This window comes from Staurois parvus, unplaced genomic scaffold (assembly GCF_062004578.1).
Source record: "Staurois parvus isolate SC_StPar_1 unplaced genomic scaffold, SC_StPar_1.0 ptg000470l, whole genome shotgun sequence".
NCBI classification, from domain to species: Eukaryota; Metazoa; Chordata; class Amphibia; order Anura; family Ranidae; genus Staurois; species Staurois parvus.
In genome coordinates, this window is record NW_028318266.1 from 2,980,811 (window position 1) to 3,008,014 (window position 27,204).

The following is a 27,204-nucleotide window of genomic DNA, read 5'->3' on the forward strand; positions in this document are numbered from 1 at the left end:
AACCCCAGATCCCACTTCCCTATGTGAATGAGTATGGGGTACATGGTACCTCTACCCATTCACATAAAAAAAATTGTAGTGGAAACATGATAGGAGACAGTCTTTGACAAGTCCTTTACTAAAAACAAAAATTATAAAAATATCATCGAAGTAGATCCAATGTCAATCACAATGCCCTCCGCCATCACCTAAAAAAAAATACTCCGCTGTTGACGCTGGCTCCCGCCATCTGTCAGCTGCACCAGGATGACAGTTCTTAAATAATGTGATGATGTCACAAGGATGTGGGGGACCCCATCCCCTTGTGACATCATCATGCTTGGTGATTTGCCAAAGCTTTGACCAATCACAAAGCACTGTCAGGGTGCAATGCATTTTAGGGTGTGGCGGGCAAACAGCCCACCGAACACTCTTACCATTCATGTGTTCACCAAACACACGAATGGCCATGTAACAGTGTATACCCAGAGATGGACGCGGTTCAACCATTTTGGCTTCAACCTCCATCTTGACAAAGGGGTTAACCATCCTGACAAACATATTTCCCCCTCATTCCCCCCCTTCCCTCTCTGTTCAGCCACAGTGACATCTGATTGTGGGTCACTGGAAGGCTAGAGCCAGCAGGGAGCCCAGAGCTATAAAACACCTCTCTGAGCTGGGGCCTAGCTGTCCAAAGAACCTGTGCAATTTAACACCTCGTATAAGATAAGGCAAGCTTTCCCTGGAGTTCAAAGAACTTTCCCAGGAAACACGACCAGATAACCTTTGTTAAAATCCATTTTTCCCCTATGCCTCATATCTTGGAATATGAGAGACTTACACAAAAACTGGACATATCGTCAGATTGGCCATGAGAAGGCGAACAGTTTGGTAGGTCACTCGCATTCTCTCGAATACATAGAAAAGCCAAAAAATAGATCTCGTGAACCGTTCAGTGTATAATTTCATAATTCATATCTAATCAATCCTCAGACGTGTCTGCCTAATAATCTACCCACGGGTGGAATGTCACTTGTGCAGATGGAAAGTTATGGGCCAAAATATGAGTTATGGGAGATTTTGGCTCTAGTTGAGGTATCCGCTCATACCTACACGCCCTAAACGGGGTATTGGTTCTTGACTTCAGAGACACCCCCTGCTGGGGAACTACAAATTAGGCTGTCAGGCCTAAGAAGAGTGAGTTGACGTCTCCCATTTTAACATCAGTACCACCTGAGGAGACCCGTGCCCTTTCGCTCTGAAACTTGGATCTGCTAATCCAGGACTTTGGCAAGTACCTTAACCCTTTCACCTCTCTCTGATATCTCTTTGCTGTGCTGTTAGTCTCTGTATATTTATATATATATCTTAGTTACATCTTTTTCTGTAAATATTTTTATTGCACCCGTTTGACCTTTTAGTAATAAATCTTTCCTTCTGAAGGTGTTGAACTGTTTCTATAGCTCTGTATTGCAATTTACGAATTCCTGCCTCTAAAGAGAACGCTGCTGTGTTTGTTTAACCCTCTGTATAACCGTGTTATACAGACGATTACCTCAACCATTATAGTGTTATTGCGGATATCGCCGAGTTTCCTCTTTCTCTGTACAAAAAGGAGGTGGTGGCATTGTGAAGGGTTAATTGCGTAATTAACCTGACCCAGTAACAATCGCTCAGGCTGCCGGTACATCGATTGTGGTCCAATTAGCTGGAAAATTGTTGTGCAGGGTGCAGCTGAGTGTGGCATTGTTACGCACGTGACATTGCGGTTTTAGATCGGTTGGGGGGGCGCATACTCTGTGCAAAGGTATTCCTAGATTGGGGTGCGGGAAGGGGGGTGAAGGAGGTGGGGGTCTCGGAGGAAATTCCCACACCTGTTTTGTTGGGTGCTGACCTAGGCACTCTTGTTTCCTATTATGGCCCTGTCAAGAATACCTGGAAGGGCCCCCTGGAACTTTCTGGACATGCCAAGGTACTGTGTGCAGATATTGGGGTAATGTCTGGGCAACCTGTGGATGGAAGTTTTAGATCGGCTAGTCCTCCGGTCACGAGTTTGGTGAGAAGGTCTGGGGTCTGACACCGCGATCGTGACAGGCCGATGTTCTAGTTCAACTACAGCCTATCAGTATTTAACTGAATCCGTTTTTTATCTGTTTAATTTACCTTTAAATGTGCTTTGTCATGTATTTCCAATAAATGTTAAAAATATCTGCCGATCTGATAGAAATCCAATGAGCTTGTAACTACACTTTCTAAGCTGACTACACAGCGCCTCTTGTTGCATTGAAATCCCAAGTGGTCCTATCAGTCCGGTCCAAGCTACTGCTCCAAAACATCTCCATTTATGTTATGAAGATGAGGAGAAGCAGAAATGTTTTGCAGTTCATTTTCACACACTTCATTGCACACTTAAAGTGGAAGGAACGCCTAAATGCTTTGAATGGGCCACTGCAGTCCTAACCAATCATTAAACATCCTGATATGCCCCAAAAGCAGAGTTGCTCCCTATCATGTGACCACAATCCCAGTTCACTTATACACAGAATGGCCGGCGGACGTGTGCATTATCTTCTAGCCTTGTTACTCATGAGAAGGCATGTAAGAGGAAGGGAGGATGACAGGCGGGACTGAGTGGAGTAGAGTGCAGGTGGATGGCTGGCTGAGAGATCTGGGAGTGACAACTGCATCAGAACATGTGACATTCATATGTCACAAGTAGAGGGAATGGGAGGGGGGACTGTGTGTGGCAGAGCAGAGCTGGCTGGCTGGCTGGCATAGCCAGGACCGACAATGACAAAGTGTGCAGGAACATTCGGCTGCACACATCAAATGTTGTCGGTACAAGAAAGGAGGGGTTCTGAATGGCTTGATTAGATAGTTGTTTCTAATCAAACATTCAGAAAACTAAAAAGTGGATAGTACAGATGTGGATGTCAGAAAGCATAGAAATTTGTGGGAGATTTTCATTCTTGATTGAAATTCCACTTTCATTTCAAAAAGCGAAAACACTGCTCCTTCATGGAAACAGTACAGCAAGTGAGTGTTGTCACCCTAGGACCAGGTGAAAATGAAGAAAACATTTTTTAAAAAATAAAACTTAATGCAGCCATCATAACAAAGGACCAATAAGCTCCCATGCTATCAATTTTTGTTCTTGGATTTAGATGCGCTTAAAAAAATATTTATTGGGTTTCATTGAGAGTGGAAAGCCCAGAGCTCTGAAATGGAATGTGGGGTGCCCCAGTACATTTTAAGGGTAAAATAGAGTCCAGCTTGAGAAGTGAATGTCAGTGTTCCATCGACAGAAGATTTGTTATTTCATCTCTCTCATCCTACTTTGAAAATACACCCATCTCTATCTAAATACACACATCTCTATCTAAATACACACATCTCTATCTAAATACACACATCTCTATCTAAATGATCTTACTGTTATCTTCCTCAATTTCTTATGAAGAGCTTGTTTTATCTCCTGGTTCCTCAGGCTATATATGAGAGGATTCATCAATGGGGTCACTACAATGTACAACAGACAACTGTACTTGTTCACGTTAGGTGACATCTCACTAGATGGAGTCACGTAAATAGTAATTAAGGACCCATAATATGCACCTACAGAGATCAGGTGGGCACTACATGTTGAAAAGGATTTCTTTCTGGCAGTAGAAGATGAAATCTTGAAAATTACAATAAAAATGCAGATGTATGTCCCGATGATAAAGGTAAGAGTACAGAATAAGATAAGGGCAGAGTATGTGAAGTCTAGCCATTGTACGATAGATGTGTCTGATGTGGACAATTGCACAACTGGACCAAAATCACAAAACAAGTAATCAATGTCACTGAGGCCACAAAACTGAAACCGACTTATCCAAATAAATTCAGTTGAACATATGCTGCAATTTAATATCCAACAACCATAACCCAACAGGAAGCAGATCCTGCGGTCCATAATTAAAATATAATGTAAAGGGTTACAAATAGCTACATAACGATCATAAGACATTACAGCAAGAAGAAAACATTGCACAAATCCAAAGATATAATAGAAATACATTTGTGTGATACAGCCAGCAACAGACATTTTCCCCTTTGTCCTTATTATCTCTGCCATCATTGGTATAATACAAGTGGCTAGGAGGGAATCAGCGAAAGCAAGGTGCTGGAGAAAGATGAACATTGGAATTTTAAGCTTTTTATTGGTTGACACTAGAAGGATAATTAAAAAGTTTCCAGTCACTATTGCAATGTAGAATAAAAGTAGGACCGTGAAGATTAGAGGTTTGAAGTTGCCTAGACCTTGTACTCCAAGAAGCTGGAACTCTGAGATTTTTGTTTGATTGTCTTGACACATCTTAAAAGCCAGGAGGTTGACCTGTCAGATAGGAGAGTGAAATATTTGATCAAACAGAGAGTATAAAGAGAAAATGTCAAAGCAACGAGTAAAAATAAATTGTTCACTCAATTTGTCATTAACTTAAGTTTTGAAATATTGAATTACAATCTCCTTTCTAACTGTTCAGGTCTTTTACATCATTTTGTCTTCTGGTCTCCATTGTAACCACATGCTGCTCTGGCAGGGCGGCACGTGCAGGCTCAGTCATGTATATTTATGTGATTGAGCCTGCTTCTGTTTAGGAGCATGTAACAAGCCTGCTGGGGCATGCAGTGCGCATCTCCTGTGACCGCTGTGCTTGCCAGACACAGCGGATCACTGTTACCAGTAACCGGGTATCATGTGATCTCTATGATTGGCCAAAGCAATCACATGATAACAATGTAAACAGCCTGTCATGAATGGCTTTCCATTCATGAAGAGCTTGCTTACTGTTGGTTCACATAAATCACATGGTACCTGGCTACCTATACCATGTGCTTAGCTTAGCTAATCACAGATCACAATATAAAGCAAGCTCTTCATGAATGGGAAACCCAATCACAGATCACAATATAAAGCAAGCTCTTCATGAATGGGAAACCCAATCACAGATCACAATATAAAGCAAGCTCTTCATGAATGGGAAACCCAATCACAGATCACAATATAAAGCAAGCTCTTCATGAATGGGAAACCCAATCACAGATCACAATATAAAGCTAGCTCTCCATGAATGGGAAACCCATTTATGACAGTTAAAGCTATTGCTTATACAGTGATCTTCATTGTATAAGCAATAAAAATTTTAAAAAAACTAGAAATCTCTAATCACCCCCCAGAGTAGTACAGTGTTGTTATAATGACACTGAGCTTCTCTGATGACAGGATGTAAAAAAAATAGCAAAAATAGTAAAAATTGTACAAATTATTTTATTTTTTTGTTTTTACCATACAGTCACCAGCCACTATACCAGATCACTGCCACACCAGTCATTTGATGACGCCGTACTGCCCTGGTGACAGTAAAAAATTGTGTCTACTTTCCAAAAAGGGGTCATTTGGGACATATTTGCACTGTCCTGGTGTTTTATACACAGGTGCCAAATATACAGTATATACTATAGTTTTTAGATGCTAGAACTTTCCGACAGATTAATCAATAAACACTTATTTGGATTTTTTTTTACCAAAGACATGTAGAAGAATACATTATAGTATACAATATGAGAATACAATATAGAAAATATTGTTTTTTATCAAAATGTTTGGTCTTTTTTTTTGTTTTTAGTATAAAAAAAAACACCAAAAGAAAAAAAAATATAAATTTCATTTGGGTACAGTGTTGCCTGACTGGCAAAAAATAGCCTGGTCATTAAGGGGATAAAACATTCCTGAGCTCAAATGGTTAATTAGTGTCCATTTCATATGGTATATTGTGTAAATTGTGATTAAACTGATTGTTTTCTACATTAATGGCTATACTCCCAGAAAATTACTAACTGCCGAAACTGTAAAATCAACTATTGTTAAAGCTGGTTTTTGGAAAAAAAAATATGAATAAAGCTGATATTGCAAAGTCAACACGGAATATAGTTTATGATGGATGGTGGAGCCCCCTCATCTCCTTCACCTTGTTGATGATGACAGCACAGTCACCTGCACCACCTTCTTCTCACTGGCTTTAAGTGGTCACTTCTCAGAACCACCAATCCCCCTCCAAGTACCTCAGAGACTATACAACTGGTATACCTAGAGATACACTGAGTCATAGTTTTTGAAACTTGTTCAGCAACAGGTAGGATTAGAAGTGGCTGATTCCACAGGAGATTTTGCCAAAGCTTAAAATGTAAGACACAATGAGGTTCATAATCCCTCTGGTGTTCCTGCTGGAGCACACAATGCATGGTGGAATATCATGAACACTGGAGATAAAGCTGCAAGGGAAGAGGAAAACTTCCAATTGTCTCAGGGCCAGCAAGATTCTTCACCTACTGCCTCCATCTCTGTGGGCCAAAGGCAATGAGAGGCAGAACAGTAATAGGAGTAGAAAGGTTCTGCTGGTGAGAAGGAAAGGATGTGCTACTGGTGTTGAAGAGCAAAGGAGTGATGTGAAGAGCAGTTTCACACTTCCCAGATCTAAATGGAGAATAGCACAGAGAATTTTTCCACCAAGAAGGTGGCCTGGGTTTGCAGACTGTTCTCTTTAGGAGGGGAAGCTGCTCCTTATGTGTGGCACATCACCCCACATTTCTCACAATAGAGTTTGACCTCAAAGCACCCCCTATTATCTACCACCATTTCCAGAACATTTATTTAATCTGGTTTCAATTCCACTGCATGCTAGGCATAACTGCAAGGCAAAATCAAAACAAGTTGGCTTTGGGTGCTTCACTTGTTTTTGTAACAAAGTTGTGCTGATCTTTTTTTCAGTGGTTACACTTTTTAAGATTTTTCTTATTCAAGGAGTGAGAGGCCCACAGTCTCTAATACAAAAATGGAATAGGCAGAAAGTTGATCTTTGATAGCTCTGAGATATGAAACACTGGAGCCTCACCCACATTCCCTCTCAACAGTATCTTTTTAAGTTACAATATTTATTTGGAACACTATTTCAAGGTTAGTATTTGTTTATTGCTTTAGTGCACACTGTTTTATTTACCACATCCATTAACTTTTGGGTGTCTAGACTTGACCACTGGGTGTAGATAGTGCTTCATGTGCTTTAGGTACTAGTCTGCCCTGCAGCACGTGTCATATCAAAGAGCTTGTGCCTGGGGCCACCTTGACCATGATGTGGGGTACCTTTAGCGTGTGCATGCACTCATCAATGCCTGGAACCAGGTGGGACTGTGTTTGAAGTCAACATTATGGCAGTACCCCAAATTAGAGATGAGCCATAAAGCGTGTGCAGTAGCTAAAGTTACAGAGTGCCTCTGTAAAGCGTGCTGTCCCATGTTACTACACACCTTGTCTGTGAGTGGTTGCATTTAGGAGGGACACCGTGGAGCCTTTTTCCTCTCCACCCATCCAGCATATCTCTGCCACCTCATTCCCATTGACAGAATGGAGTCCTGCCATGCACTAGTGCAGACTTCATGCATGCACATAATTAGCTCCTGCTACTCTCCCTTACCATGTGGCTAGGCTGTGGGTCTCCATAATATGGATTAGGTCCTGAAATTTTGGGAAATTGGCCATTGGGGAGGGAGCCAGAGCAATAACATCCTTGCTACTGGAGGACCTGTCTCCATGCCATATACCACTCTTCATGACAGGCTGCAAAACGTCTTCCACCAGTCCTTGGTTACTCTTGGTAACTGCTCTCTTTCTTTACTCCTCTTTTTAAGTTAACCCTTCATAGTGGACTTGCCTTTTACCCAATATGTGCTTTATAGGCCCTGTTGTTTCACATTGCCAGAAACCATCATGCACCCCTTTAGAGTACCTTCAGACCAAGCTTTGGAACTATTTAGAAACTTTAATTGAAAGCTTCCATGGTGTGATAAATACAAAACACATTGCAGTATAGGACATAACTACTAAAACGTGGCTTCCCAGGCATACTATAAAAGTGTCATTCCATTACTGGCATTCTCCAACAGCTGGTAGTGTCCTCCAGAGCTCCACTATCTTGTTGGACTACATGGTGCATTATCCTTTGCTGGATTCCTGTACAGGTCTACAAACTCAGAACTTCTGAACTCCCCTCCAGGCTCTCTCTGGAACTGAACCTTCCCCTTATTTATATATAACACAGGATGGAGGGCAGGCCCTTGAAAAAGCCCAGGAACCGAGGTCCCAGCAGTCAACTTCTTCCCCAGCCTGAGCAGACCAACTAGCTATACTAAATACAAAACTCCCTGTAGGCACCTGACACAATCTTTCATTGCAATGGGTGAACTTGTGGCTGAGAAGCTAATTTTAATAACTTGGGTGAGGGTTTGTGTTTTTTGTGTGCACACTGTTCTATTCATCACATTCATTAAATTTGGTTGTCCAGGCTGGACCACTGTCTGGAGGCCATCATGCATTTCAGATACCAGCTTGACCTTCTTCACATGTCATGTCAGAGAGGGCCTTCACAGCAATGGGGTGATTTTGAGTGCACACTGTGTCACTCATGATATTATCCATTTTTTGGATATCCAGGGTGAACCAATCTCTTAATGTGGTTCACTATGTCTTTCAGGTGCCAGCCTACCCTGCTGCATGTGTCATGTCAGAGTGGGACTTTTCTTAAATTAAAATTTTTATTGGTTTTCAACATTTCTCATAGAATGAAAAAGGAAGCAAAGCAAACAACATATGTATCAGCAAGTAAAAAGGACATGATATCTTCTAAAAGTATCAGTAGAGTTCAAAAATAGAAAGGACCTTTATTGCAGCAAGCCATATGGCTAAAGAATTGCAAATCATTTTAATTGTATTTTTCATTTGTTTTTTATTTTTCCTGGGGGGGTAATATTTTTGATAGCATACTGTTTTTCTCATCACATTCATTTACCTCTGGGTTTCCAAGTTGAACCACTGGAAGTAAATGGCTCTACATATTCTTTAGGTACTAAACTTTCCTGCTGTACATGTCATGTCAGAGAGGGCCTGTAATGCAGTGGGGTGAATTTGCAACTAAGATGCATTTTATTTGCCAGAAATGAAGGTTCACTTTTTTGGGTTTAACCCCCCTGGCGGTATTTCTGAGTGTAGCTCGGGGTTAACTTTCAGTATCAAAAGCGGTAACCCTGAGCTACACTCGGGAATACACTGCAGCGTTGCTCTGGGATCCCTGTTTCACTTACCTTGTCCTGCGCTCCCGCGATGTCCTTCCTGCAGTGTCCCCGGCAATGTGCTCCATCCGATGCCGGCATCCATCTTCCAGGTTCCCTTCCCTGCGAGCGTCGGGACGTACGGGGGATGGAACTGGCAGGAAATTCAAAAATTTTAAAAGTGACATTTACTCAATACTCTAAATTCTGATAGTATAACATTCCTGTATCAAACCATTTCACATACATTTTGTCCCGAGTGCTTTGTCCTGCGCCCTGCCTGCATTTTTACCGTTCTTTCTGCCTGGAAACTGAGAAACGTCCATGGCGTCCAAAAAGCGTGCCTTTAGGTCAAAAGCGGTTTTAGACCGGCTAGAGAACAGCGATAGTAAATCAGAACCACTTGCAGAATTGAGTGATAATGATTCGTGGGGGAAATTCCTCATCAGACACTGAAAACGATTCTGCGACTGAGCTCAGTGATGTGTAAACTTGGCGCTATATTTCACATTTCAGTGTTTTTGGTTTGATTATATTATTGAATTAAATTTTTTATTATTATATTATTATTTTTTATGATTATTTATTAAATTATAATTTATGATTTCGTGTTTCAAATTTTATCCTCCCCGGGATGTTTACTAGACTCTTGTTCGGACAGATTTCAGTGAGTTATTCCTAAGAATTACAGGCCTACAATAAAAAAATGACATATTTCCATGCAAAAAAATGTACCGCTTTAAGCACAATAATATGGACACAATCAGACCGCTAGGGAGGTTAAAGTGTTTTTCTTTTTTTGGGGGGGTGGGGGGGAGATTACAATAAAGCAGTGAATTTCTGGGACCATAAAGGCATCTCTTGATCAGACTTTCAGCAACAACTGCCTTATGCATTATAGTTAACACAAATCTAAAAATATAATAATTAACATTTTAAAGATACAATTAAAAATGATAAATAAAAATTACAGTTGATTATTTCAGAAACAACAGCCATAAATATTGTCCAGACTCACTCCACAGTATGTAAGTGTTCTTACAAGGTGGCTATTAAATAGGGAGAAAGCAGCCAGGTTTATAATCAAGAATAAAAAAAAATAAAAAAATTAGAGTGCCTTATTTCACAGAAAAAAAGAAATATTGCACTGACTTGGTGCATATTATGGGATCTATTCCTAAAAAAATGTGCTGTGTGAATGTAAAGCAGCCAAAGGGAGCTTTGTGGCACATAGGTTATCTTATTATCACAAAAAAATACTATAACGTTAGTTCATGTTAAAATGCTTAAAAATGAAACCAAATATAAATATGTTTTCTTTTTTATATGGACCACAAATGTTACACAAATAAGATAATAAAAACTAACAAATTTTCAAAAGCTAATAAAAAATGGAAAATATTTTTGTTTTAAGGCAGCTAATAAATAGATAATTAAACTGCAATGCTGGCCTTTTTCTTAAACCCGAAATTCACAATATGATAAAAATACAATCTTACTTTTAGTTCAATGATAGTAATCTGGTAAGTATGGCAAAACTAACACATAGCATGAGATAATCTGCTAAAGAAAAGAGCATCAATATGGAAAAGGCCAACCGTTCAAACAGACTAAAATGTCGGGGTAATTAAAGGAAGATCAGGTGATTAGCTAAAATACAATATTAAAACTTAATAATAAAATGTGGGACAGATTTTAACAATACTAAATTGGAACACAAAATTGGAAAATAATTCATACTAAAACTATTGAGGTAAGAAGAATTCTTTTTTACAGTCTAAAAAGAGAGGAGAAAAGAGACCAAAAGGCACAAAAGGGCCCGGTGTATCGTTGTTATTTTCAATATCATGACGGTTTGATTGTGGTAATCATTGCAAAAAATAAATGGCTGTTTGCAAACAACCTTCATTTTGGAAGATCGTGAATGATTTGTGCTTGACTCTGAATGAATGTTTGCCCACAAAATGAAAATCTGAATTAGTGGCATAATTCTGCTGCAATTGTGTATTGATTATTCATGTTTTGGTTGCTTAACGAAATATAAAAAATTATATTTTCATTATAATTATTGTGATCATTATTATTATAATTTTTTTTTTACGCTTAACAGTATGTTGCTTTAAAGTAAGAGTTTTAGCTGTCAAAATGGATTGTGTACAGTTTATTATTGGTAATATTATTATTATTATTATTATTATTGTTCCTTATCTGATATTGTGGGTTTTAAAACTGGAAAATATTACAGTATTTGAGAACAAAATTGAACGTTATGTTCTCAGACACAAATTCTATGTTAAGGGAGGAATCAGATGGTCTATAGAAAGAAGCACACAATCCCTACCATACAACATGGAGAAAAATCTTAGCTGTTTGGGGGTTATGTGAGCTGCACAGGGAATTAAGGCACAATCCATGGCAAGATGAATGTAGCATAGTGGGCTCTGCTCACAAAAGAAGATTTCATGCGATATTGAGGTGTCTGGACACATTTTCCTTAACTGTTGCATACGATCCTGAAACTGTCAATTCACTATACTGTTGTGCGGTAGAGAAAAACGAAATAACTTTTTTTAAACTTTTGGATAGAGTGGAGATGGATTAGAACATCTGTCAGGTAGTTATTGCTGTCTGTGCCCCCATTTGGGAGATTCACCCTCTCTATTTGTTCTGTTTACCATTATCATCAAATGTGAAAGTAAAAAAAATCCCACATTTTGGATTGTCCCCTGAAAAATAATAGAGGAGACATCTTCCAAAGGGGACACCAATGGAAAAAGAAAAATTGAGCAGTTTCTACCTTTTTGGATCAGTTCTCTCAACAGTAATGCATAGAAACCTAAATATAGAAATCATTGGGGTTGATTTACTCAAAGAAAAACTAAATAACATTTTTTAAACTTTTGGATAGAGTGGAGATTGATTAGGATTATGTATCACGAGTTGTAGATATAGTCATTGTTAGCAGAGGTTCCCTGAGACCGGAAAGCTATTTCAAGGGTCCCTCTATGTTGAAAAAGTTGAGAAAGGCTGCTTGAAAGTGTAACTAAAGGCAAACCTTTTCATTTTGAAAAGAGCAAAGGAAGGTTTTTTTTTGTTCTATTGGGAAGATTTACCTTCATGATAATGGTAAAAAGGACAAATAGGATGCATTTCCTTAATGGGGATACAGACAGCAATAACAACCTAATAGGTGTTCTAATTCCTCTCCACACAATCCAAAACTATCCTTTAGGTATATTTTAAATAAATACAAAAATATCTTTCTAAATGTCAAATTTTGAAAGACAATAAAAAAATCACACAAATATCTTTCTTCCACCTTCCACCAATAAAAAAGATGTAAAAGAAACGTATTTATATACTTTCATTACATTTCAATATTTCACACTTAGAAAGATTTTTTGTATTTTCTTAAATTAACTTCATTGTTATGTGTGTCCTGTGAAAACAGCTTCCCTTTGTCTGGTATTTTAGTCACCTTTTTACTTTTGTATGAATACATCTGCTGCAGGGGGCGCACTGACTTAGTGAGTTGGCGTACTTAAACCATTTTACCTCTTTATTAGCAATAAAATCTGACAGGGGTTCTAATCCTGCCCCACTGTATCACAATCTCTTGGGTCAATGACATCAATGAGTCACTTTTTGGAGATCTCAAACACGTAGTTCATACTAGACAACCAAAGAATTTATAGGGCCTGGTGGCTCTTTGTCCAAAAAGAATGGGCAGCTTTATCACATGAGAAGCTAAAGGGCCTCATTCACAACTATCACCAGAGAATGCAAAAAGTAATTGATGCTACATGATATTAAGACATAATCCAGTGTAAACAGCTGAACAGGAGCAATTTATTATTTCTGTAATTACAATGATTTTCTCAATGGTTGGGCTATCTGGTGATGCCTAATGTTAAAATTTGAACGAAAATAGTCTAGACTGAAAGAATTTATAAAAAATGTGTATGGCCTGATACAACCGTATCTTGACAGATTAAGATGAACCATTTACACCTCTCTCTGCCAACGACAATCCTACAACCCATGTAGTATTACTGCCCCCGACTCACTGTAAGCCTAGTTTCTGACAGAAGCCAGTTAACCAATATTTGTTTTATTGGATGGTGGGAAGATGTTCACTAAACCATTGATTCCCATCCAGTTAGCGTACAGATAGGATTTATCATCTGGATATTAACACTGGAAAGCCAAACAGGCAAGTCAGTCCTGGGACAAGGTGGTCCTTTAGTACCCAAGAATAAAAATCCAATGTGGGTTCCCATGAGCCGTGAACTATTTCTGCAGCATAGATTGCAAGTCCCACACTTTATGAGCCCTTCTCCTGCTGGATCGTGGCAGCTGCCTCTTCTGCCTACCCTTTGGCCTTGCCCTGAGTTACATTGCACATTTTGAATCCAGTATTATTTCTACACCTTAAAGCAGTAAATCTTTTACATTTTGAATTTTGAGGAAAAACAGGTGTTTGGTTTGTACATTTCTTTAAAAGAGTAGACTGGTTCCTGATATTTGGATAATTGGTTGGTCTAAAGCTGTGCAGAGTTACCTACCTTTTTGAGTAACGCATATCACTCATGAACATCTGCAGTCTACAGATATCAATTATCTAAGATCATTTTATAGTTTCCTACATCAATTAATAAGTCCTTTGGGTTTTCTATCATCGTTCCTTCTGTATAATAGTATCTACTGAGCCTTTGTTGACATAGACGTGTATTTACCACTAATGAGCCATGTGTAAAAAGAAGTCTCTGGAGTAACTACTGATTCATTCTTATTATATTCTTATTATATTTTATTTTATTAATTAAGACTAGCAAAACAGAAAACTCCATAATACACATAGAAATAGAAAATCTATGGGTCCCAGTCTAGTTTTTCAGCAAAGATTGGGGCTCACACATTCTGATTGTAACAATTCTAACTGAGTCCTACTAGTGTTTATTATACATTGGGGTTGATTTACTTTGCACTGGAGTTTGCAAAATCAGGTTCACTTCTGCATAGAAACCAATCAGCTTCCATGTTTAATTGCCAAAGCTTAATTAAACAAGCTGAGATTAGAGCAGCGCTTCCCAACCTTTTTACAGTCAAGGCACCCTTTAATATTATGGATAATATCAAGGCACTCTTTAAAATGATGGACAGTATTGAGGCACCCCATTCTAAAATGTAAAAGCTATTCTAATAGTTCTATATAATGCAGCGATATCCACACACATAGGACACTCAACGTAAAGGTCATTTATTCTTCCAAAGCAAATACACTTTTGCACACTGGTACTGACTAGTATGCCATTGTTTCTTTTCTCCCTCAGTTTCTCTCCATCACTAAGCTAATGTGACCCCAGCACTGATGGAGAGGGGCAGAGGAGGGTCAAAAAAGGATGCTGTGCAGGCAACTAACATCCTCCTTATCAACTGATGATGTCATTGGTTGTCAGGACACTGGTGGCTAGAAGGTTGTAATGGCGCACAATGAAAGCCTGTGGCTTTGTGTAACCAAAAGGCAGGATTGATCCACCTGCTGGCTTGTGCACAAGTTTTGGCAAATTTTTAGACATTTTGCCAAGGCACCCTGGTTGAAAAATGCTGGGTTAGAGGCTGACTGGTTTCTATATAGAAGTGAGCCTGATTTTGCACTCTCCAGCTTTCGTAAATAAACCCTATTGTGTAATATTCTTCCATACTGGACCACTCCACATTGGTATTTGAAGTAGTTTCAAGAGAATGGGACTAGTCTGGGGCAATGGGAGCATTTGCCTCTTGGGCCAGTATTAATAATTTAACCCCAGCCTGCAATTCTAGCAGAGAGAGCTACTTGACTGTCAGTTTATTGTTTACAAGACAGACTGCTCTTGTTCACATCTGAGCACAAGATTCTGTATTTGTTCAGTGACAGAGACAGCTGCTGCACAGAACACAGAGCAGTTGATGTTCAGTCACTCTCCATCCACCAGAGGGCAAGGTGAGGACATGCACTGTTAGAGAGCTTTGAGAGTAAACATGGAAGATTGTGGGGAGTGTAGTTCTCTAAAAAGACTTAGTCATTACCACAAGTTTGCTCGAAACTACAATTGCCAGTAGATAAAAATTAAAGAGGAGGGGTTGAAATAGTTTTCTCCTGACAGAGGAAGAAGTTTCTATTTCCTTGGGGAGACGAGGACTGGGACAAACCCACCTGAGAGCCGTGAGGGTGATGAGCCGGTTTTTCCTACCTAAGAGCAGTGGAGGCAAACCAGATGCTATTCTGGAGCCTTGGAGGATGTAAGCATGTGATTTAAAGAACCTTGGTACTTTCAATTGGGTATTTTAAGCCACCTTAAAAAGTGTCAGGGCAGGAGCGGGGGAATGGACAGGCAGGCCTTATGGTAAGGTCACGCACCGACTGGCGACAGCCCCCACCCACAGACCGGAGTCCCTCAGGGCGTGGAGTCTAAGCCCCAGGCTGCCTTTCACCAGGGTCCCTGATGGTGGGGATGGACTTGACGCAGCCTGAGACCAGGTCGTGACCCCCGAGTAACCCCAGCTGCGGTAACGGCTGCCGCCAATGGCGTATAGCTGGTGGGAGCCAGATGGGAAGACGTATAGCGTGGTCGGACAGGCCGGGTCGATAACAGCGGAACAGACAGTACAAGGCGGTAGGCAAGAATACTCAGGTCACGGGCCGGCTTCAGCAACATGAGGTCAGGTAATGGGATAAGGCTGAGAAATGTCTTGTCAAAGCCGAGTCGGTTTCCAGTAGAGCAACGAGAGCTGAACAAGAGCTTGCGGCAATGAAACATACAGGACACGAATGCAAAGAGCAGCTGCTGACAGCAGGCTTAAATGTGATCAGCCACACCCTCCTGGGGGTGGAGCCGCAGAGGCCTGAAAGCATAAAGGCTCCCACCATGCTTTGCAGAAACCTAAGATGGATGCCAGCACATGGAGCAGCACAAGCTCTGAGGAAAGGTAGGACCTTGACAGTACCTCCTCCTCAAGGACCCCTCCCCCTCTGCGGCTCAACATAAGGCTTCTGAGGAAAGCGGGCGTGAAAAGCGTGGATAATAAAGCATAAAAGTGCAGCGCTAATTAAACAATAATTACACAATAATAGATCACATATGATTGTGGATCAGTAAAATGACTGCGTTTGTTCATCAGATGTGCTGAATAAGCATACAGTCTCCAACATGTGAGGAGCCAGAAATAGTGGATATCAGAAAATAGCCAAGTAATGCACTAACCAGATAGCGCATGTTAAAGCGCATGGGACATTTAAGACCTGTCCCTGGTACTCAGCCACTGTATCACTGGAACAAGGCGGTGCCATCTATAGGGTGACCACTAGATGTCATCTGTCTGGGTGGAATCTGTATCCAGCCACTGTATTAATGGATCAGGAGGGTGTCATCTATAGGGTGATCACTAGATGTCATCGGTTCCAGGGGGAGCTGTATCACGGATCCAGGGATCCCTAAGGGAAGTGCCAGGCTATGTTTATCCTATGTACATGTACATCCGGGTCTGGCCGTTTATGAGCAGCTGAACCTTTGTTAGTAAGTCCTTTTTTGATTGCTTATTGACCTTAATAAACGATATCACACTATTTGAGGCCTTTTTCCACGGGCTCTTTATTTCTGGGGAGCCTGAATCCAGAAGGTCCTGGTGCTGTGCCTAGCAAGAACACATCTGCAGTGACATCCCTGGATCCATGATACAGCTCCCCCTGGAACCGATGACATCTAGTGGTCACCCTATAGATGACACCCTCCTGATCCATTAATACAGTGGCTGGATACAGCTTCCACCCGGACAGATGACATCTAGTGGTCACCCTATAGATGACACCGCCTTGTTCCAGTGATACAGTGGCTGAGTACCAGGGACAGGTCTTAAATGTCCCATGCGCTTTAACATGCGCTATCTGGTTAGTGCATTACTTGGCTATTTTCTGATATCCACTATTTCTGGCTCCTCACATGTTGGAGACTGTATGCTTATTCAGCACATCTGATGAACTTACGCAGTCATTTTACTGATCCACAATCATATGTGATCTATTATTGTGTAATTATTGTTTAATTAGCGCTGCACTTTTATGCTTTATTATTTACTCTGGAGGTTCACGAGGTGCCTTTTGTGCCAGCAGCTACCCTATCTACATCCTACTGTGCGCTCGATTTTATATGTATATTTCTATATATAAGTTTATTTTGTGAAAAGCGTGGAGGAGGGCAGGAGCATGAACATCTGCGGAAGGAACCCAGGAACGCTCCTCGGGACCATAACCACGCCAATGGATCAGGAACTGCACTCAACCGCGGACCAACCAAGAGTCCAGGATGCAGCTCACCTCATACTCCTCATGACCGTCAACCCGGATAGGACAAGTCCGAGGTGGAGAGGCAGTAAAGCGATTACAAACCAGAGGCTTCAACAGGGATACGTGGAAGACATTGGAGATACGCATCCCAGGAGGAAGAGCAAGGGCATAGGCAACCGGGTTCACCCTGCGGAGGATGCAGAAAAGACCAACAAAATGGGGGGCCAGTTTCGGTGCGGGCACCCGGAGATTGAGGTTACGAGTAGATAACCACACCCGATCTCTGACCTGGTATGAAGGAGCGGGCAACCGTCTAGGATCAGCCTGGAGCTTCTGGCACTGTGCTGAATCCTTCAAGGACCTCTGGATCTGCCCCCATGAGGAACACAGGGCAGCAAGATGGTTATCCACAGCCGGAATGTACTGTGGCGAGAACAATTCAGGAAATACCGCAGGTTGGAACCATCCCGGAAGAGGAGTTGACAGCCGAGTCCCTGGCAAACTCCGCCCATGGCAGGAGATTGGCCCAATTGTCCTGATGGTCTGAGATATAGCAGCAAAGGAATTGTTCCAGGGCTTGGTTGGAATGCTCCGCAGCCCCATTGGACTGCGGGTGGTAGGCTGAAGAGAAGGAGAGCTTGATACCCAACTGGGAGCAGAAGGCGCGCCAGAACCTGGACACAAACTGACTCCCACGGTCCAGGACACCTTTGGGAACCCATGCAAGTGAAAGATCTCTCTGGCAAACACCGTGGCCAGTTCCTGTGCAGTTTGCAACTTCTTGAGCGGAACACAATGGCACATCTTGGAAAAATGATCAATGACCATAAGAATGACCGTATGGCCTCTGGACGCAGGGAGATCCACAATAAAGTCCATGCCCAGGTGCGACCAGGGACACTCCCCATTGGGAATGGGTTGCAGAAGACCCAGTGGAAGATGCCGAGGAGATTTGTTCTGGGCACAGACAGAACGTGCTGCTACATATGAGGCAACGTCAGAACGGAGAGATGGCCACCAGAATAAACGAGAAACGACCCAGGACAACTGGTTCCTCCCCGGATGACCAGCAGTCTTGGAATTGTGGTAGGTGCTCAGCAGGCGGGTGCGCAATCCCTCTGATACGAAACATCTACCCTCTGGTCTCTCAGGAGGAGCATCAGTTTGAGCCGCCAAAATCTGCTCCCCAAGGGGAGAAGTCAGGCTGATACGGATGGCAGCCAGGATCTGATCCGGAGGTATGACCGAGGTCGGCTTAGAGTCCTCCCTGGACAGCTCAGAGTATTGCCGCGACAATGCATCAGCCCTGACATTCTTGGAGCCAGGCAAATAGGAGACCACATAGTTAAAACGCGACAAGAACAAGGCCCATCTGGCCTGAAGGGGCGTCAATCTCTTAGCCTCCAAGAGATACATCAGGTTCTTGTGGTCGGTGAGAATGAGGACTGGAACCGCAGAGCCCTCGAGCAGGTGCCTCCATTCCTTGAGAGCCTGAATAATGGCCAACAACTCCCTGTCTCCAATCTGGTAGTTGCATTCTGCAGAGGAAAGCTTCCTGGAGTAGAACCCACAGGGAAGTAGGGGTCCGTTGAGCAACCAACGCTGAGACAGGAGGGCGCCTACTCCCGCCTCAGATGCATCAACCTCGAGAACAAAGGGCAGCCCAGGATTGGGATGAGACAGTATCCGAGCCGAAGCGAAGGCGGATTTCAAAGCCTCGAAAGCTAAGATGGCCTCGGGTGACCACTCGTGGGGGTTACTGCCCTTCTTGGTCAGATCTGAAAGAGGCTTGGCCAGCGTGGAGAAGTTCCTGATAAACTTCCGATAATAGTTGCCGAAACCCAAAAAGCACTGAATGGGCTGAAGACCATTGGGACGAGGCCACTACAGAACCGTCAAAACCTTCTGAAAGTCCATGGAAAATCCCACCGCGGAAATGATGTAGCCCAAAAAGGCAACCTGGGATCGGTGGAATTCACACTTCTCGAGCTTACAGAAAAGCTTGTTCTCACGTAACCGTTGCAGCACCCGCTTGATGTCCTGGATATGCGACTCCATGGAGACAGAGTAAACCAGGATGTCATCCAAGTAAACCACCACGCACTGCTGCAACAAGTCACGAAAGACATCATTGATGAACTCCTGAAAGACCGCGGGCACGTTACACAACCCGAATGGCATCACCAGGGATTCATAGTGGCCGGTTCTAGTGTTAAACACGGTCTTCCACTCATCCCCCTCCTTGATCCGTACGAGGATGTACGCCACCCTGAGGTCAAGTTTAGTAAAGACCGTTGCTCCCTTGAGGCAGTAGAACAACTCGGTAATCAACGGGATTGGGTAGGCATTCTTAATCGTGATTCGTTTGAGACCCCTATAATCAATGCAAGGCCTCAATTCACCGTCCTTCTTTTTTACGAAGAAAAATCCAGCTCCTGCTGGGGAAGTGGACTTGCGAATGTGCCCCCTGGGAAAGTGCATCCGCAACGTACTCCTCCATGGCCTGATTCTCCGCAACCGAAAGAGGATACACCCTGCCACGAGGAGGAGTGCACCGGGTTGCAAGGCTATGGCGCAATCGTATGGACGATGGGGAGGCAGAGCACCGGCGCGCACCTTGTCAAACACGTCCAGGTACTCCCCAAAGTCAGTGGGCAACAAAGAGTCCGAGGAGGCGCACAACACCTTAACCGGCCCACAGATGCAACTGGCCCCACACTGTGGAGACCACGAGAGAATCTCGGCCGTTCGCCAATTAAAGGTCGGATTGTGCTTCTGAAGCTAGGGATATCCCAAAACCACGGAATAGTGCGGAGAAGAAATTACCTGGAAACAGGCCACCTCCCTGTGAACAGCCCCAATAGCTACTTCAACCAGCAGGGTCTTGTGGGTTACCTGCGGTGGTTGCAGGGGCCTGCCATCTATCGCCTTGAGAACCAATGGGGCAACTGGAGCCTGCAGGGGAATGGAGTACTGGGCAGCAAACGAGCTGTCCATAAACAACCCGCCAGCAACAGAGTCTATCAACGCCTGAGTCGTCACCGAGCCTTCCGCCCAAGAGAGGACAACAGTAATTAGAGGTTTATCTTTGCGGGACACCAGGGACGAGGAAACTCCACCCAAGATTTGCCCCCGACAGGATCTCAGGTGCGAGCGTTTCTTGGACGGACCGGACAGGACTGCCAAAAATGTCCACCAAGACCATAGTACAGGCAGCGGCGCTCCCGGCGCCGAGAGGCCCGCTCCCCCTCGGAAAGGCGAGCAAACCCCAGCTGCATGGGCTCACCGCCAGACAAGCCATCCCCAGGAGGCGTGGGAGGAGAGGGAGGCACGGGTGGGACAGAAAACGTAGGTGCCAATCGGTTAGGAGGCCTCCGCAGACGCTCCTTAAATGAAGGCCTCTCTCTGAGCCTGGTGTCAATCAGGATTAGGAAGGAAATGAGTGCCTCTATCTCCACAGGCAGTTCTTTGGCTGCAATCTTGTCCTTCAACGCATCTGAGAGACCATGAGAGAAAGCAGCCACCAGAGCCTCATTGTTCCAGCCCACCTCTGCCGCCAGGGTACAAAATTCTATGGCGTACTCGGCAACGGTCCTTGAACCCTGATGCATGGACATGAGCAGCTTGGCAGCAGAGGCGGAGTGAGCAGGCACATAGAATACCATACGTTGGAGGCAACAAAACCAGCAAACTCGTGAATCACCGGGTCATTCTTCTCCCATAAGGGATTTGCCCAGGCCAAGGCTTTGTCAGAGAGCAGCGAGATTAGGAAGCCCACCTTTGACCTCTCAGTAGGAAAAGCGTGGGGTATCAATTCAAAATATATGCCTACTTGGTTAAGGAAACCACGACACTGACTCGGCTCACCCCCAAAGCGCTGTGGAAGAGGGGCTGAACCAGTCATACCTCTGGGCACCGCGGGTGCAGCAACAGATGCGGAGTTAGGCGCAACAACTGGAGCAACAGTGGGAGCGACCACCGGAGTGACAACCGACCTAATAGCCCCAGGAGTAAGGAGCACTGTGCATGCAAGCAGAGTCTGCAACGCCTGAGCAAACTGATCCAACACGAGATCCTGTTGATCAAGTCTGGCGACTAACATAGGAAGCGAAGGCCTACCTGCACCGTCAGGATTCATGGCATTCGTGTAGTGTCAGGGCAGGAGCGGGGAAATTGACAGGCAGGCCTTATGGTAAGGACACGCACCGACTGGCGACAGCCACCACCGACAGACCGGAGTCCCTCAGGGCGCGGAGTCCAAGCACCAGGCTTCCTTTCACCAGGGCCCCTGATGGTGGAGATGGACTTGACGTAGCCTGAGACCAGGTCGCGACCCCCCGAGTAACCCCAGCTGCGGTAACGGCTGCCGCCAATGGCGTATAGCTGGTGGGAGCCAGATGGGAATATGTATAGCGTGGTCGGGCAGGCCGGGTTGATAACAGCGGAACAGACAGTACAAGATGGTAGGCAAGAATACTCAGGTCACGGGCCAGATTCAGTAACGGGAGGTCAGGTAATGGGATAAGGCAGAGAAATGTCTTGTCAAAACCGGGTCGGTTTCCAGTAGAGCAACGAGAGCTGAACAAGAGCTTGCGGCAATGAAACATACAGGACACAAATGCAAAGAGCAGCTGCAGACAGCAGGCTTAAATGTGATCAGCCACACCCTCCTGGAGGAGGAGCCGCAGAGGCCTGAAAGCATAAAGGCTCCCACCATGCTTTGCAGAAACCTAAGATGGATGCCAGCACATGGAGCAGCACAAGCTCTGAGGAACATGGGGAGGGGGGGGTGATTTGGGGCAGGGGGGCTACAACTGTGGCCAGTGTTTGTGGGAGTCTGCGAGTGGGATGCTTATTGAAATCTGGAAGCCCCCTTTAAAAATGGGGTACCCCAGATCCCACTTCCCTGTGTAAAAATCACAAAACCACCTAAAAATGTTTTTTTGTACAAATAAACAATATTGGGTTGCTGTTGTATGTAAGCAAGTGAATAGCGTAAAAGTAAACAAAATTATTACACATACAATGTATGGGCTGCCACAGTATAGTGTCACTGATGATATTCCTGAGAATTGTAATGTTCAATAAAACCACATACAGCTTTAAGGCATCCCCTAGTCATGTATATTGAAGGATTTTTGTATTTTCAATGTTGATTTTTGAGCCACTTGAACAATATTTTCTTTTGGATTGGTACATATCTTAGCCACTGCCAAGCTCTTCATGGCCTTTTTTTGACTACCTCTTCCCTTTTATCTGAGAAAATGGTCATTACTGATGTCCAAATGTCTCCTCCTTTTGTCTTCAATGTAGCTTGGATTCAGGATCCAAACTTCAGTAATGATCTCTAAACCTGGGAACATGCAGCTCATCCCTACCAACAATGAACTTCTCTTATACTCCCTTTTGGTATGTTAAATATTCATTTTTTTTTATATCTTTTCAATAAGTGCAAAATATATTTGTTGTTCTGCCAAAAACCCAGTAAGCTTGTAACTTCCTGTGCTGAGCAGACTACACAGTGCCTTGGCTGCTAATGCATCTATCACATCTAAGGATTTGTAGGCTCCCACACATTACATTTTTGTTTTCGGATTCAGACACACTTTAAATAAAAATGTTTATTGGCTTTTATTTACAGCATCGGGGAAAGAGAAAACCAAAGCTCTGTGATGCAATGTAGGGATCTCTTGTATATTGCAAGGTTCAGATAGGTTGCCACCTTGAGATAGAGTCCACCATGAGAAGTAAACGTCACTTTTCCAGCAATGGAAGGTTTATTATTTCATCTCACTCATTCCCATTTAAAGATTCAGCTATCACTAAATCACCTTCCTGCTAAACTGTTATTCAACGTTTTATGAAGAGCTTGTTTTATCTCCTGGTTCCTCAGGCTATATATGAGATAATTCATCAATGGGGTCAACACAGTGTAAAACAGACAACTGTACTTGTTCATGTTAGGTGACATCTCACTGGATGGAGTCACATAAATAGTGATTAAGGTCCCATAACATACACCCACAGAGATCAGGTAGGTTATATTTATGGCAGTAGAAGATGAATCCTTGAAAATTATAATAAAAATGTAGATGTATGTCCAGATGTATGTCTCAGGGCCAACAAGATTCTTTAAAAAGCAATCAATGATGTAGCGCTCATGTAAATACAAATATTAAATGATGATGACCACACAGTGAAAAATACACACGTCACAGATGGTAGATGATCTAAATAAGGGGGGTGTCCCCCAATCCACATGGGGGTAATAAATACGTGACCCCTTAATCCACAATCAGGGACATAAACAAGTGTTAAGTGAGTCCCTATACCGGGATCAAATGCTTCAGTGTGAGTTAAAAACAGCACTGCAAATCAATCAAAAAACAGTCCAGTGATCTGTGTAGCATTCCTTCTGATCATGCAGAAAGGAATGTATATGAACCAACACACCCTGGATGTGATCCAATAACGGCTGTAATGGCCTCTCAACTCCACCCTACAACCCTGCAGGGCCACAGAGCTATATTAATATCACCACTGGGCCTCTCAGCAAGCAGCACTCCTCAGGAACTGGTAACTTGAAAAAGGCTCCTCAGGAATCAGTATCCACCTTTCCAAATTCTCCTTGGGGACCAGTGAGACGGATGAATCATAACTCAAATCCCCATAAAACAAGAGAAGAGAACATCCTCCATAGTGTAATCCGCTGTATTGTTTAAGGGAAGTAAGTGAAATGCAAACTCACATATATGCAGCTGCAATCAAAGCATTCCCCCATATGCTCGGTGTAGGCATAGGAAAAGGTGTTCCAAGATGGCGTCATGCCGGAAGTATGTCACCACGCTGAGCCGTCGATGCGTTGCGTCACGTGACTTCGTGATTTCATCAGGACTGCAAAGATTTTTTGCCCACTGCCTCCACTCTGTGAGGCAAAAGCAGCAGGAGACAGAGGGAGAATAGGAGCAGGAAGGTTAGGGTTCTGCTGGTGAGAAAGGTAGCTTTGTGCTTCTAGTGGTGTGGAGGAAGAGGATTGTCGGTGTGGAGAGCAGTTTCCAACATTTCCAAGCTAACGGGAGAATAGTAACAAAAAAACTCACCAGTCTAAGGTTGATGGTGGTTGAATACACTATTCTGTAGGCATAGGTGAAGCGGGAGCTCCCAATGGGAAAAGGCTGTCCAATCGCCAAAAATGGCGGCCTTGGTTTGAAGACTTTTTGCTTTAACAGGTAAAGATGCACTTAGTGTGTATAGTGTATAACCCTACACTTTCACAAAACAAAGTTGGACTCCAACAATAGGCCCAAAAAAATTTAAATTCGGAAACCGTAATGGGTTTCCATTCGAATGGTCTGGCAAGGTTTGGATTTGGATTGGCGCCGATAAATTGTTGTGCATATAAATTGATTTGATCCACAATCAATGTATACAGATCTTCCCTGAAAAACAGCTCCAAAAAATCAAGGGGAGTTGTTAAATTTGCGGTTTCCACCTGAATTCCGGGTTGGACATTGAATGGGGGAAGTACGGATGCTGAAGAATTTGTGGGCTGCCAATCGAGATTTGTAAGCACGTCAGGAAGGACACTAGGGGCTCTATGGGCCTGTGTGCGAACTCTTGGTGGCTGCGGGAGACTACTTGTGCTCACCAGCTTGTACTGCACTTATGGGACTTGCCACGTCACCAAGTAATACTGCAGTGCTGGTATGTGAAAGACCAGGATGTACTAGGCCGCTGGTGCTCGCCAGTTCACCAAAAGGTAGAGCGACACTAGTACCGGCACTCTGCTGCATATGAGAGTCATCAAAATTTACCAGCAAGTGCTAGCAGAGATCAGGCCTGATTCTGCGAACACTGCGGTTTTGTGTGCAATGTATCAAATGACAGTGACCTACTGACACTGCACTTGCTGAAGAAGAAGAAGGGGGGGGTAAGTGTAGGGGTTAAACACAGGTGCTGGCAAGTGCCGGGGCTGATCCTGCTAACGCTGTGTTTTCGGAGATGCTATACTAAAGTGAACCTGTAGGTACATTGGCTATCTCCTAAACATGCACCCTTTAGGAGATATTCTCTCTTTTCTAAAGCTGACACATGTGTTCTGAAGGAACGGCATACCCATTCCAGATGTATTATGCTGCTCAATCATTCTAAAGTTAATTCTTGTCTATTCAGGATTAAAATCTGTGGTGCAAATCTGAAACATTTTTCCATCTTTGGTCTCCTAAAAACATATATTTTTTAAATTTCCAGTTGTAATGTGCTTTATTTCTCCTTCAGAAATTACTGCTTACCTAACAAAAGCTAAAAAAGATGTGCTGGAAACCTGTACAATTTTTTTTTTTAGGCCTTCAACCTTTGAAAATAGACAATTTTTTTGACATGATCTCTCTTGCGCATTAGGTAAGCATTTGTACTTGGTCACTATAAGGCATATGGTATTCTGTTACAAAGAAGAGGCAGAAATATTTCACGGACATGCTGCATGCATGGCCTCAATGGATGACACACTTGCAGGTGAAATTTTCCAGAGCCACAAGCAAGAAAAACAGATTTTTTTTTGGAGGGATGTACAGGTGAAACTCGAAAAATTAATTCAACTCAAAAGTTCATTTATTTCAGTAATGCAACTTAAAAGGTGAAACTAATATATGAGATAGACTCATTACATGTAAAGCAAGATAGTCCAAGCCGTGATTTGTCATCATTGTGATGATTATGGCTTACAGCTCGTGAAAACCCCAAATCCACAATCTCAGAAAATGAGAATATTCCATGCAATCAATAAAACAAGGATTGTACATAGAACAATATCGGACCTCTGAAAAGTAGAAGCATGCATATGTACTCAGTACTTGGTTTGGGCTCCTTTTGCAGCAATTACTGCCTCAATGCGGCGTGGCATGGAAGCTATCAGCCTGTGGCACTGCTGAGGTGTTATGGAAGACCAGGATGCTTCAATAGCAGCCTTCAGCTCTTGTGCATTGTTCGGTCTCATGTCTCTCATCTTTCTCTTGGCAATGCCCCATAGATTCTCTGTGGGGTTCGGGTCAGGCAAGTTTGCTGGCCAATCAAGCACAGTAATCCCACGGTCATTGAACCAGGTTAGGTGCTTTTGGCAGTGTGGGCAGGTGCCAAGTCCTGCTGGAAAATGAAGTCAGCATCCCCATAAAGCTCGCCTGCGGAAGGAAGCATGAAGTGCTCCAAAATCTCCTGGTAGACGGCTGCGTTGAACCTGGACCTAATGAAGCACAGTGGACCAACACCAGCAGATGACATGGCTCCCCAAATCAACATAGACTGTGGAAACTTCACACTGGACTTCAAGCATCTAGCAGTGTGTGCCTCTCCATTCTTCCTCCATACTCGGGGTCCTTGTGCCTCTCCATTCTTCCTCCATACTTGGGGTCCTTGGGCCTCTCCATTCTTCCTCCATACTCGGGATCCTTGGTTTCCAAATAAGATGCAAAAGTTGCTCTCATCAGAAAAGAGGACTTTGGACCACTAAGCAACAGACCAGGTCTGTTTTTCTTTAGCCCAGGTAAGACGCTTCTGATGTTGTTTGTTGTTCAGGAGTGGCTTGACAAGAGGAATACATTTGAAGCCCATGTCTAGGATCCGTCTGTGTGTGGTGGCTCTTGATGCACTGACTCAAGCCTCAGTCCACTCCTTGTGAAAATCCCCAACACTTTTGAATGACCTTTTCCTGACAATCTTCTCCAAAGTGCGGTCATCCCTGCTGCTTGTGCACCTTTTTCTTC

General features: G+C 43.3%; 1 protein-coding gene across 1 annotated transcript; it reads right to left on the minus strand.

The window, feature by feature from the left end:
* Nucleotides 1-3,205: 3,205 nt before the first annotated feature.
* Nucleotides 3,206-4,351, minus strand: LOC149452551 (olfactory receptor 1M1-like). Its single transcript, XM_089689200.1, has one exon. It carries the CDS (start codon nt 4,334-4,336, stop codon nt 3,395-3,397), a length of 942 nt encoding a protein of 313 aa, XP_089545326.1. The 5' UTR covers nt 4,337-4,351; the 3' UTR covers nt 3,206-3,394.
* Nucleotides 4,352-27,204: the final 22,853 nt, after the last annotated feature.

Bases quoted from the DNA above. Each gene is read 5' to 3' on its own strand.
- LOC149452551 (XM_089689200.1), bottom strand. From the start codon at position 4,336: ATGTGTCAAGACAATCAAACAAAAATCTCAGAGTTCCAGCTTCTTGGA.